At 52.6% G+C, this 13,197-nt stretch overlaps 1 protein-coding gene across 1 annotated transcript; it reads right to left on the bottom strand.

Annotated features, from left to right (window-relative positions):
• Positions 1-1,920: 1,920 nt before the first annotated feature.
• On the bottom strand, positions 1,921-12,818 carry PAQR7 (progestin and adipoQ receptor family member 7). Its single transcript, XM_081086622.1, has 3 exons — positions 12,724-12,818; positions 8,076-8,176; positions 1,921-3,929 (listed from the first exon to the last, which is right to left on the bottom strand). Exon 3 carries the CDS (start codon positions 3,906-3,908, stop codon positions 2,862-2,864), a length of 1,047 nt encoding a protein of 348 aa, XP_080942748.1. The 5' UTR covers positions 3,909-3,929; positions 8,076-8,176; positions 12,724-12,818; the 3' UTR covers positions 1,921-2,861.
• Positions 12,819-13,197: the final 379 nt, after the last annotated feature.

Here is a 13,197-nt window from a genome sequence, read left to right as displayed (position 1 = left end):
GGCGGCTGAGGAAGCCTCGCTTGTCTCCCGCGGGTCGGGCTCCAGCCGCCTCAGGAACCCGCACCTCCACCTCCTCCAACGTTCGGATCTCGCGCCACCGCTGGGGGCGGAGCTACGTCGCCGTCCTGACGCAGGCACCGCCCCCAACGTCTGCGCCGGCCGGCCCAGGCTCCTCCCCCTTCTAAGCCCCGCCCCACGCCGAACCGACCACCGCCCATCTTCTCGTGTGTACGTGGAGCCCTTTTCTCATTGTGAAGGACTTCGTGTTCTTCTCTCTTCATTCAAGGGCTGTATTCCAGGAAATATGCTGTGTGGACGCGTTTGCGACTCTGCACAAGAAACGTGCATTTTCTTCTTGCTGAGTTAGTTGTACTTCCTTATTGCAAATACTAGAGGCCTAATGTACGAAAATTTGTGCAAGAGTAGGCCTTCCTTCCCCGGCTGCCAACACCGGCTTCCCTCTGGCACCCGAGACCAGGCTTCCCTCCAGCTACTGGCAGGCACCCGGGACCTGGGCCTCCCTCCTCCGGACACTGGCAGGCACGGGGGACCCGGGTGGCTTCGCTCCAGCCCTGGCTTCGTCAGATGTCTGGAAGCCCAGTCTAATTAGCATGTTACCCTTTTATTATCTATATATATACAAAAGCCTAACCGACTGTTATAACAGGTTGACCGGTTGCTATGATGCGCACTGACCACCAGGGGGCAGACGCTCAACACAGGAGCTGCCCCCTGGTGGTCAGTGCGCTCCCATAGCCAACCTCCCGCAGTCCTTCCCCGCAACCGGCCAGCCCCTGAACAGGACTGGGAGAGATGGCCCCTATTGGCCTGATCACTGGTCAGGCCAAGGGACCCCACCTGTGCACAAATTTGTGCACGGGGCCTCTAGTTATAGATAATAACTACTCCAGCGCTCAGGGTTTTCTTTGTCTCAAAAAGGAAGAGTGGAGTCGAGGCTCAGGTCCACAGGCTCCAAATCCGGGGTCCACCACCCTACCCTTAAATGGTTAACATGCCCTGGGGTTTATGAGTTACTGTTGTAATTCACAGGAAGGAAATCAAAGCTTGACTGTGAAGCCACATAGGAGAGGATTTAGAAAATGTTAAAATGAAAACTAAAAATTTGGAGCCAAGAACTAGCTTTCAGTTCTGCCTTCTGTGGCTTACTGTGGATTTTAGAGAAGATCAAGTGAAGTAACGTTTGTGAAAGCCTTAGACATGCAAAAATGATGGCATCCCCATCCTGTCCTTCCATTCCTAACCACAATCTTCATAGATGTTACATATTTCTTAGGCATTTGGGGAGTTTGCTTACCTGTAACTTTCTAATTTTCCTTCACTGTACATATATTGCTTGTGTACTCTGAAGAAAGCATTATTATAAAAGTTAACCCATAGCCATACCATGAAAAAGTGACATAAAATCCTCCTTGACTGAAGCCAAAAAATGAAATCTTTGGCAAATTATAAAATGGGATGATGTATTTTTTTTTTATGTATTTTTATTGATTTCAGGGAGGAAGGGAGAGGGAGAGAAACATCAATGATGAGAGAGAATCATCGATCGGCTGCCTCCTGCACATCCCCTACTGGGGATCGGGCCCGCAACCCGGGCATGTGCCCTTGATGAGAATCGAACCCGGGACCCTTCAGTCCACAGGCAGACGCTCTATCCACTGAGCCAAACCAGCTAAGGCAGGATGATGTATATTTTTAAAACATTCTTTTAACTTCTAAATTTTACTTCATAAAACTGCCCCCCCCACTTCCCTTCCAAAAAAATTAAAAAGTTCATACATATAGTACACAAGGCCCCAATGTCACCTCAGGCAAAGATAAAACAAACAAAACAAAACCACACCATGAGCAGGCCCATGGGTCTCCCTGGAACAGGAGACAAAAAACAAAGAGGCAGCTGTTATCACAGTAACTTTATTGCATCCAGGACATACCCAAGTCCAGCCCGCCCCTAGCTCCAGCCCCACTGAACTCCTTCCGTACCCCTTGGTCCTTGTACAGGTTTTCCCCTCTGCCCGGAATACCTTTCCTCTTCTCTGTCTGCAAACTCCTATTCACCCTTCTCAACCCAAAGCCCTGAGCGTCCTGGGCCATACTGATTATTCCCTCCTCAGTGCTTCCCTGACAGTCCATCCCCATATTAAAGTCTCTGATCCAGAGGGCCCAGTGGAAACCAGGAGAATGGCTGGGAACAGGACATTTGGAACATGGAGGCCAAAGCTAGGAGGGTGAGCTGCAGGGGCAGTGACTGAGGGACAGGGGGCACTGGATGGGATCCACCTGCACCTCGCACAGTCTTTACCTTTGGGGACTCTGAAGCTCCAAAACTCCAGGCTGGGGTTCAGACAATGGTAAGATCCTGCACACACCTTGGTCCTGCCCCTTCCCCACCCACCAATGAAATCTGGTACATGGGCGTTGCTGAGGCCTCCTCTGCCTCTCAGCTCAAATCTAACTCTAGCCTAAATTCCACCTTCACCCCCTCTAGATAATCTGGAAGCCCCAAACCAGGGTCCTGGCCCCAGCTGACTCCCCTTCCCCCTCCCCATCCTCACCTGTAGTGAGAGGCAATGTGGGGAGGCAAACCAGGGTAGCCACATCTTTATCTCTTTCCCGCTCCCAAGTCAGGGAGTTAGGGCAGGCCCAGGAGTGGACCCCAGAACTCCAGGCCAACCCCTAAACCCAAGGACTAGCCAATGCCATCCTAGGTAGCCGAGGCGTGCGCACAGAGACACCGCATTGCAGACACAAACAACTTTACCAGGCCTTGTTCCTATATGGAGCCAAGCCCGGACCCCTGGGCTCCCACTCTACCTCCCTCCCTACCAGCTGCCAACCTCCCTTCACTGGGTCTTCTGATCGAGTTTGCGCCGTACCAGCTGGCTCAGAAGGAATGCGGTGAGGACACTGCTGCCCACGGTGAGCAGGAAGAGGCCGGAGAAGTTGTGGGGCCAGCGGGTATGCAGTGGCTCATAGATGGGCCGCCGGGCCTCATAATCCAGCGCCACAGCCTCTAGCTGAGCCAGAGTGCAGAACACCAAGAAGACGTGGAAGAGCTGGTGGCCCTGCCCAAAGAGGTGGCAGCTGCCAGGAAACCAGCGCTCAGGCATGAGAGCCGAGAAGAAAGCAGCAGCCAGCAGGAAGAAGACGACCTGGCACTTGTGGTAGAGAAGAGCAAGGTCATCGGTGGCAGGGTTGGGGGACACCAGGATGCGGTGCGCCACCGGGCTGATGTCCAGTGCATAAGCCAGCGCTGAGGGCACTTCCTGGCACGTGCGGCCCAGCAGGCCGGGCTTCTGGATGTACTTGTTGTAGCACGAGCCAGTGCAAGAAAGCCAGGCGAGAAAGGCGGCCGTGGGCAGGAAAATGGTCTGCACCTGGGCGTGCCAGGCAGGCTCAATGGCATAGTAGAAGTGTGCCAGGGCACTGCCAAATTGGTACACAGCCACACCCACGTAGTCCAGAAAGAAGAAGCTGTAATGCCAGAACTCGGACTTGGCCTGCAGGAGGTGGGCCAAGGCACTGAGGAAGAGGTAGGTGAAGGAGGCGAGGACAATGATGAAGAGGGGCAGTGCGTGGGGGTCTCCCCAGAAGTCCACGGTCCCCACAAAAATGGCCAGCCGCAGCAGCAGCACCAGGGCTGCCAGCAGGTGGGTCCAGACGTTCACCGCCTCGTTGTGCTGCTGGAACAGCGTGCGGAAGTAGAAGCGCCAGGTCTGATGCAGTGGCCGGTAACCCACATAGATGTACGGCTTCCAGTAGAGGGGTGGCACCTTGGCTCGGTCTACCGTGAAGACAGGCTCTGGCTGCACAGATGGCTGAGGCTCCTGGTAGGCCTGCCGAAAACTGGGCAGAAGGTGGATAAGCTTCTGGGCCACCAAGGTGGCCATGGCTGTGGACTGGGAAGGGAGCTGGGAGAGGGACCAGAGCAAAGTCAGGGGCTGGTGTCTTCACCCCCATGCCCAGTTCTCACTCCCTCCTGCCCGCCCCCTTATCCTACGCTGAGTTTCAGAAGAAAGGAGTCGTCCGAAGGGAGAGCTCAGCTCTGATTCATGACTGTCCTGCTCCCTGATGTGTCCCAAATGCCTAGAACAGTGCCTGGCACTTAATAGGTGCTCAATAAATGTTTGAGGAATGCGTTCACTAATAAGGTTCACTACTTCAGCCACTTCCTTTGAGTCCAAGTTCCACACAAGAGCCCGTTGTTTTCTCCTGTGTTTAGGCTGCCATCAGCGTTCTCCTGGTGGTGACAATGACCTTGCTAACAGACCAGCTGCCTCTGTTTTTAGCCCCTTTAGTCTCCCACTGACCCTCCATTACCCTACGTGATCTAGTCCCTGCTGTCATTTCCAGCCTAGTATTGCTCAACCACAATGTATTCAAATCCAGCCACAGCCTCACCAACCTCCTGGGCCTGTTTCACATATGTATAAGTTTGCATAAGCTGTTCCCTCCACCTGAGATATTTGCCTCGTCTTGCTTATCTGGCAAACTCATATTCATCCCTCAAAACCCATTTCATCTGTGATACTTTCCCTGGCCCCCTGAACCTCAGATGATGACCTCTCCACTTGAGTTCCTACCATCAGGTACGTATCCTTTGACCATATAACACTTCGCATGGGCATTAAACTTGTTAATGGGAGCTCATCGAGGCTGGGCAGTTTGTCTCATTATTTTGTGAACCGCTGGTGCTTAGCAGGTAGCTGACACTCAGTGGTTGTTGAGTCAAAGAACAACTAACTGCATTCTGATAATACTTCATACCCTTTGAGACCCAACAAGCCACTTTTTTGCTGAAAGTTCCAGGAACTTATAAAAACAGCCCTTTCCCTCAGCCACACCCCCACACAAGAGTTTCCTCCTCCAGCCCTTCCATCCCAGCCATGGTTGCCAATTCCAAAAAAAAAAAAATCAAATCTAACCCCTCACCCTAGCCTTCAAGACTTTATGAACCGTTCCCACCCTCCATTCCCATCTAACCCGAATGTCACACCAACTTCCTTTCCCTTCACAAGCTGCCACCGCCCCCTGCCCACTTACTGCCCCCTGCCCACTTTCTCCTGTGGGAAACTTATAATGGGTTATACAATTTAGCATTTAAAACTCATTCATTCATTCATTCATTCATTCATTCAGCAAGCACTGAGCTCTTCTGCCTCAGGTCCTGTGCTGGATCCAGGGGAGGGCAAAGTGAAAAAGGATTTGAGCCCTGCCCTCAGGAACTTCATGATATGGTAGAGATTATAGAAAGGAAAACAAATCATAGCAAAGGCTTACACTACACTTGCAATGTGCCAGACACTGTTTTAAGCATTTTAATGGACTCATTTACACTTCATAATACCCTGGGAAGTTGATACTATGCCACTTTTCAGATAAGGAAACTGAGGCACAGAGATGTTAAGTACCCTATTATCCACCTAGCTAGGAAGCAGCAGAGGTACAATCTAAATCCTGTTTCCAATCTTTTATTTTAATATATTTTTATTGATTTCAGAGAAGAAGGGAGAGGGAGAGAAAGAAACATCAATGATGAGAGAGAATCATTGATCGGCTGCCTCCAGCATGCCTCACACTGGGGAATCAAGCTCAAAACCTGGGCTTATGCCCTGACCAGGAATCAAACTGTGACCTCCTGGTTCATCGGTTGACGCTCAACCACTGAGCCACGCCAGCCATGCCTGTTTCCAATCTTCCAATCGTAACCATTACCCTAAACTGCTCTTTGCAAGATAAGGTGGCAAGTGCCATTAATCATTTCATAATTATATGCTATAGTTTTTTTAATAGCATTTGCCGGTACCAGTTACTTTATTCAGGCTATCATTATTCAGCATGTCATTCATTAAATCAAATATCTATGGAAAAACTGGCACCTGCCAGACAACTCCCCTCCATCAAGTAAGTTCCCTCCAACAAGCTTACTGAACTCAGCATCCAGGTTTTCTGTCCATCATTCATCAGATTTATTACAACTACTCTTTGCATCAGATTTCATTACAACTACTCTTGTTCTGCAAGAGGTAAGGAGACCTGGGCAGGAAGGGCATTCATATTCTCTACCACCAGCAAATGGTCCAGGCAGCCCACATGCCTCCTCGCTCCCCGCCCCCCACTCCCCTGCTTCCCAGCCTAATTTGCATCTTTAAGCTCCTCCCACAGGACACTCCTGGAGTCGCTCTGGTCTGTAGCCTTTCCTAGTCCAGTGGGGAGACAGGTGTGAAAGAAGTCATTACTCTACCGCATGAGAGATGCTACAACAGGGGAGTCCAGGACTCTTCCACTTCCTATTCCCCGGACAGAGCAGGTTTAGGAAGCAGACCTCGCTGATGGACTAATGAATGGGACCACTGCCATCCCAACCATGAAAACCCCTGTCCTGCCTTGCTGGCTGGGGAACCAATCTTGGATCTTCTCCTCCTCAAGACAGTGGGCTTCCACCTCAACCAGCTGGCCTCCATCCTTGTCTACAGCTTCCTCTTCCCAACTCAGAACCTCAGGGAGCCAAAAAGCCCTCTGAAAGCATCTCATGCAGCGCCTTTGTGAGGAAACAAGAGCCCAGAGGCAGAGAGGCCTTTCCCAGAGCTCCCCAATCCAGCAAGGGTTCCGTCCCACCACAAGGGCAAAGACCAGGGAAGGCTGACATGCTACGGTGGCCCGTTCCTGGGTCTCTGTGATCCATTATGTCAGTCAAATGCTCCCTCCCCCACTCTTAGATCTTCCCCAGGCATCACAGTATATTAAAGGCTCTCAGAAGTGCCCTGACCGGTTTGGCTCGGTGGATAGAGCGTTGGCCTGCAGACCAAAGGGTTGCAGGTTTGATTCCAGTCAGGGGCATGTACCTTGGTTGTGGGCACATCTCCAGTAGGGGGATGCGTAGGAGGCAGCTGAATTGATGTTTCTAACTCTCTATCCCTCTCCCTTCTTTTCTGTAAAAAATAAATAAAATATATATATATATATATTTTTTAAAAGGCTCTGAGAAGTCCTGCAGTAAAGAAGCCTGCTTCATTTTGTCATTGAACCTACATTTGCCGAGCTTATGTGACCAAGAATTCCTTTCTCAGTAATAATTATATTATAAAGCTAGCTGAAATGTAATAAGTGTTTATGCTGACTCTTTACAACCTTGTTGCAATTAATTCTCATAACTAGCCTGTGAGGTAAATATTATTATGCCATTTTGTTCCAGATAGTGAAATTCAGAGGTTAGCTTCTTACCTGAGGTGACACAGACACACAGAGAGAGAGGTGGAGCCTGGATTGGACCCAGCTCTCTGACTGCAGAGCACAGACTCTTAGCCGCTCTGCTGCTGCCCCGCCTCCTGTCACACCTACCTGCATCCCACAGAACTGCTCTGGAAAATACTGGTCTAAAGCAGGCAACCAAGTCCTTTTCAGTAAATTATTCTCTTAGGCTTCTAGCAACTGGCTCACATCCAGGGACCTGTCTCCCCCAGTTAGCAGCTACCCACTGGCTCTGCACCAGTGAAACCCTGGCTCCCAGCTACCTTCTCATTCACAGCCTTCCCCCTCCCCCAGGCACAGTGGGCCCTAATTACAGAACCCAGAGGCCACGCACTGAGATGGCAGAGGTCCCGCTGCCCTACTTCCTTTAGACCTCAGCCAGAGGATGAGGGTGGGTACACCCTCAGGGCAATCTCTGAGGCGTGCCCACTAGGCTGCCAGGACCCACCTATCCCAGGCCCCCTTGCACTGCTTACCTAGGGGTTTCTCTAGAGCCTGGGGTTGATGACTTCTGTGGGACTAGGCAAATTCACCAGATGCCAAGCACTGGGTGGCACTTCCACAGGTCAGGGTCACTAGGGGCGGGGTTTCAAGGGACTGGAGGTGTCTTGTGTGATGTCACCAGAGGGTGGGGCTAAAAACAACCTCCACTCCTCTCCCCTCCCCACTCACCACTCCCACATTGGTCAAATCCAGGCTAACCTTGGCCCTCCTAGATGGACCTAAGCTGCAGAAGGAAACTCGCCATTAACCTCTACATGAAACATCCGGGGAAACCAAAAGCTGGCTGAAAAGCTGTGACTTACCCAAGACCACACAGCAAGGCAGGCAAAGTTGGGCTGAGACCAGGTGTCCAGGGCCTGGTTGATGGATATCAGGCAAACTTGATTGGCTCTTGTCCCTTATCCTAGATAATAAAAGGCTAATATGAAAATCGACCGAAAGGCAGAACAACCAGTAGCTATGACACACACTGACCACCAGGGGGCAGACGCTCAACGCAGGAGCTTCCCCCTGGTGGTCAGTGCACTCCCACAGGGGGAGCACTGCTCCGCCAGAAGCCGGGCTCACGGATGGTGAGCACAGCGACAGTGGTGGGAGCCTCTCCCGCCTCTGTGGCAGCGCTAAAGATGTCTGACTGCTGTGGGCCTAAACTATCAGTCGGACATCCCCTGAGGGCTCCCAGACTGCGAGAGGGCACAGGCCAAGCTGAGGGACCCCCTTCCCCCGCCCCCGCCTCTGAGTGCACGAATTTCGAGCACCGGGCCTCTAATTCAGAATAAAAGGTATTAGGAATAAAAAGCAGATGCTATAAAGGCTCATGAGTGAACTTCAGATTCAGACAAACCAAGTTTGACTCCTGATTCCACAACATAGTAACTGTGTGACCCAAGACAAGTGATTGACCTTCTCTGATCCTTAGCGTCCTCATGGCAATTATAATATCTACCTTATAGGCTGCTGGAAAAATTAAATTTATTAGAACAAAGTTTTAGCACATTTTAGGAACTCAATAAATGACTGCTATTGTTATTAATTATTAATAGTATTAATTAATTATTATTAATAGCAGTTGCAAGCTCTGTCTTTCCCTCTCTCTTCCACTCTCTCTAAAAATCAATGGAAAAATATCCTCGGTGAAGACTGAAAAAACAAAAAACTCAGTCCCCTTTTAGCTCACAATCGCTGGTTCCACTGGATGTGGGGCCTTTAGAAAGTTAACTGTGTCTCTTTAAATATTTACCTTTCTCTGAGGGTACATTTAGAGACAGGGAAATTTGGCTGGAGTTTGAAATTTGGCTAGAGTTTGGACTTCTGGGACACTGACCTTATTAAATAAACTGTTCTCAGCAGAGACCATTCAGAGTAACCCCTCCGGATTCACAGAGGCCTGAAGACTTATATGTGGCCCACAGGCCCAAGATGGGGGGCTGGGAAGTGCAACCCCCAGGGAAGGGCTGCAGCCCCACAGCCCCGCAGCCCCATCCCTGAGCAAGTAGGGGAGAGAATCAAGGAGAGAAACCGTGCTAGCAGGTAATCCAAAAGGCATGTGGCCTGGCCGGGCATGTCTTGCAAGTCTGGGAGGCTTTCAGGTTGGCAGAGCCTCAGAACTGAAATCCCGGGGCCCTAGTGGAGTTCCTATCAGTCTGAGCAGCTCCTCCTGCCTCTCCCCTCCCACCTCCCCAGCCCTCCCAATTCCCATTCCCCTTTTCCTAAACTGAAGGTCAATCTCCTCGCCTCGCTCCTCAACCAAGGCTTGCTACCCTCTGTTCCTCGGGTTTCTCCACCAGATACACCATCAAAGAGTCCCTTAAGGCCTCTGGGGACAAAAAGAGGACCAGGTTGTGGGAGGGGTAGTAAATGGGCGTTGGAGGGGGAGAGCGCCAGGTTATACCCATCCCACAGGTTTTACTCAGTGCCTGCTATACGCCAGGCACAAGGACCACCACCAGGGCTGGAGCATATGGTGAATGAAGCAGACAGCAGCCTGCCTGACAAACCCAACAGACCAAGTGCCCAAGGGCCTAGGAAAATCCAGCCCAGGCAGAAGCCACCCGGGCGGTGACTGAGAGAACTGCTGCCCCAAGGGAGGGTGTCCACCACTCACCTGAGCAGACTAGTTCAAAAGAAGCCAGGCCCCCACCTTCGTGTGAAAACTGGGTCTCAAGACTGGAACTCAGCAGCTGTGTGACTTGCCTCTCTGAGCCTGCTTTCCTCATTGAGAATCAGAGACTAACAACCACCTCAAGGACTCTTGCAAAAGCAAAAGAGCGAAATAGTCACGGATGCTGGGTGTTGGCTCTGGCACAGCCTGGGCGCCACTGTTTTTGTTGGGTTCTACTCCTGGCCCAGCCACTCAATCCCTGTGTGACCTTGGACAAGTCCATTCCCCTCTTGGCTCTTTTTCTCCAAATGTCAAGGAGAGTGACTTCAAACGGCCCTTCAGTCCCTGAGACATACCAACAGTTGTTTTAGGCCTACTGTGTGCCAGGCCGGGAACTTTCACATGAACAAAGCAGTTAAAACACCACTCTCATCGAATAATAGCCCAGCTAATTAACAGTTCAGGGCAACAACTAAGGATATTAATTTCTTGACCTTTTGGAGTTGAAGAGCCTACCTAAAAAACACCTATTCATAAATATTATTTGGTTATAATTCCACTTCTTCTTTTGCCTCCTAGTATGGAAAATGCAGTTGGCCCTTGAACAACAAGGGTTGGCACTGTGCAGGTTCATTTATACAAGGGCTTTTTCAATAAATAAGTACAGTACGTACATGTATTTTCCTTATGATTTCCTTAATAACATTTTTGTTCCTCTAGCTTGTTATTATGAGAATACAGTATATAATACATATAACATAAAAAACACGTGCTAATCAATTGTTTATGTTATTGGTAAAGCTTCCAGTCAACAGTAGGATATTAGTAGTTAAATTTTGGGGGGAATCAAAAGTTTATAAGCAGCCATAACCGGTTTGGCTTAGTGGATAGAATGTTGGCCTGCAGACTGAAGGGTCCCAGGTTCGATTCCGGTCAAGGGCATGTACCTTGGTTGCGGGCACATCCCCAGTCGGGGGCATGCAGGAGGCAGCTGATCAGTGTTTCTAACTATCCCTCTCCATTCTTCTGTAAAAAATCAATAAAATATATAAAAAAAAATGTTTAAAGAAAGTTTATAAGCAGATTTTTGACTGGGGTGGGCAATCCCCCAATCCCCTCCTTGTTCAAGATTCAAAGGTATTGTTGCTTTTCTAGGCTCTGATTGTTCAGCACACTCCCTTAAAGACAACCTTAACTTGCCATGGAAAGCAAAGTTTAATCTCATTAAGTACAAATAACAGTAAGGCCAGACCTGAGTTCACACTGGGGTTGTCAGAGGTGAACCCTCTTGAGCAGCGGTTCTCAACCTGTGGGTCGCGACCCCTTTGGCGGTCACACGACCCTTTCACAGGGGTCGCCTAAGACCATCCTGCATATCAGATATTTACATGACGATTCATAACAGTAGCAACATGACAGTTATGAAGTAGCAACGAAAATAATTTTATGGTTGGGTCACAACATGAGGAAGTGTAGTTAAAGGGCCAGAAGGTTGAGAACCACTGCTTGCGGAACACGGACAAGGATGACATGGTATGACACAGCCTGAAATGTTAACACGGTTAGGCACCAGGATTAATAATTTACAGTCGCTCGCTGTTTACAAAGAACTTTAATAATTTACAGTCACTTGCTGTTCACAACCCTTTCAACCTGCATCTAAGCATGTGTCACAGCTCGAGGTTGGCAGCGCACAGCCCGGCCACCGAACTGGAAGCCCAGCTCTCCTGCCTGCCCTTCATCCGCTGTGGCCAGCTCCCAGGCAGCCAGTGGGCGGCCACAGATTATATAAGCCAAGTTTTCATCCCTGGCTGGCAGCGACTGGGTCACCTCCCTGCATGCAAACCAGTTCCCCAACTCAGCCCAATGCAGTTAAAGAAAATATCTCCCCAAATCGAACAGAAACCATTTTTGTTTTGTTGTTTTTTTGTAACTGCACTTGGGGCCTCCATTTGTGCTGAACACTGTAGTCAGAATGAAAGAAATAACTTGAAGGAATTCTCCTGGAGCTCAGGCTCATAAATGCTCTGGGCACAGGGAAGAGCCTGGAGGCGGAACGCAGACCCAGGGGTTGGGTCCGGCGGCCACAGCCACTCCGCGCAGGAGACAGACACAGCGCGAGCTCCCGCACCGACCAGCCGGCAGCCCCTGCGCAGGGGACGGGGCTCGGAGGGGCGGTCTCTCACCAAAGGCCCAGAGGTGGCCCACGCCCCGCGGCACCCCTCTCAGAGCGCGTGCTGGGCACCCCCCCAGGTGCCGCCAGGCTCGGGAACCCATCAAACTCAAACTCCCCAGCCTTGGCCTGACCTGGCCGCCCTCCGGCCCGGCCTGCAAGGGTCGTCGCAGGGAAACTTCTGGGTCCTCAAAGCCTCTAGGCTTGAGGCGAACGCTGCGGGTGGTGAGGCCCCATCTTCCCCTCCCGCACTGGGTGCGGGAACCCCCTCGCTCTCCCGACCGCAAGGGAGGCTTCCCCACCGCAAGGGGCTCAGGCTCCGAGGCAGGAGCCCCTCTGCGCCCCGAGCCGAGAGCCCCAGCCCCGCACATGACCCAGCCCCGGCGACTCGCACCCCTTCCTGCCCCGCCTCCCTAGGTCCCTAATCGGTGGGAGCAGCAGCCCTTCCTCCCGCCCCCGCCCCCTGGTCCCCGAGATGCTCCCCTCCCCCGGCAGGATCGCCGCTCCAGCGGGTTTCCCGGGGCGGCCCGAGGAGCCCCGGCTCCCGCAGCGGGTCCTGCCTCCCCTCCCCGCCTCCCCTGTGACCCTCCCGCACCCGCGCCTCCAACTCCGGTCCTGGGCTGCCCGCCGCGCCCCGCGCCCCGCCCGCTCCTCCCACGCCCCCCGAGCCGGGTACCTGCGCGGGCGGAGCGGGGAGGCGGCCGGGCGCGTCCGGGCCGCGAGCGCGCAGATAAAGCGGCGGCCCCACCCCGCGCCGGAGGAGGGCCCGGCGGCGGCCGGGAGCGAGCGGGGCAGCGCGGGGACTCGGCGGGCGGAGGCCGGGGCCTGGGCGACTGCCAGCTGCCCCCTCCCCGCCCGCCCCGACCGCCCCGCCCCCGGCGCCCACAAGCTGCAGGCGGCGGCGGCCAGGGCCACCCGCACCCGCGGTGGAGCCAGAGTTCCTGCGGTCCCGGTGCAGATGGGGAAACGGAGGCCCGAGTCCCGGGGCTCAGCGCGGCGGCCCCGCGGAGGCTGCAGTCGAGCGGCCCCCACCGCCCCGGCCTTGAACCACCAGCTCCGGAGCCCGGGCCTGTTGGCTGGGTCCGGAGGGAGCCGGACCGGTTCCCAGCCAGAGCTCTCGGCAGCCCACACTCCCACCCTCCTTAAACGA

Source organism: Myotis nattereri (assembly GCF_964212035.1).
Source record: "Myotis nattereri genome assembly, chromosome: 3".
Classification (NCBI taxonomy): Eukaryota; Metazoa; Chordata; class Mammalia; order Chiroptera; family Vespertilionidae; genus Myotis; species Myotis nattereri.
This window is presented reverse-complemented; position numbering and strand designations above follow the sequence as displayed.

What these genes read in the sequence shown, in the direction of transcription:
- PAQR7 (XM_081086622.1), bottom strand. Translation starts at nt 3,908, where the DNA reads ATGGCCACCTTGGTGGCCCAGAAGCTTATCCACCTTCTGCCCAGTTTT.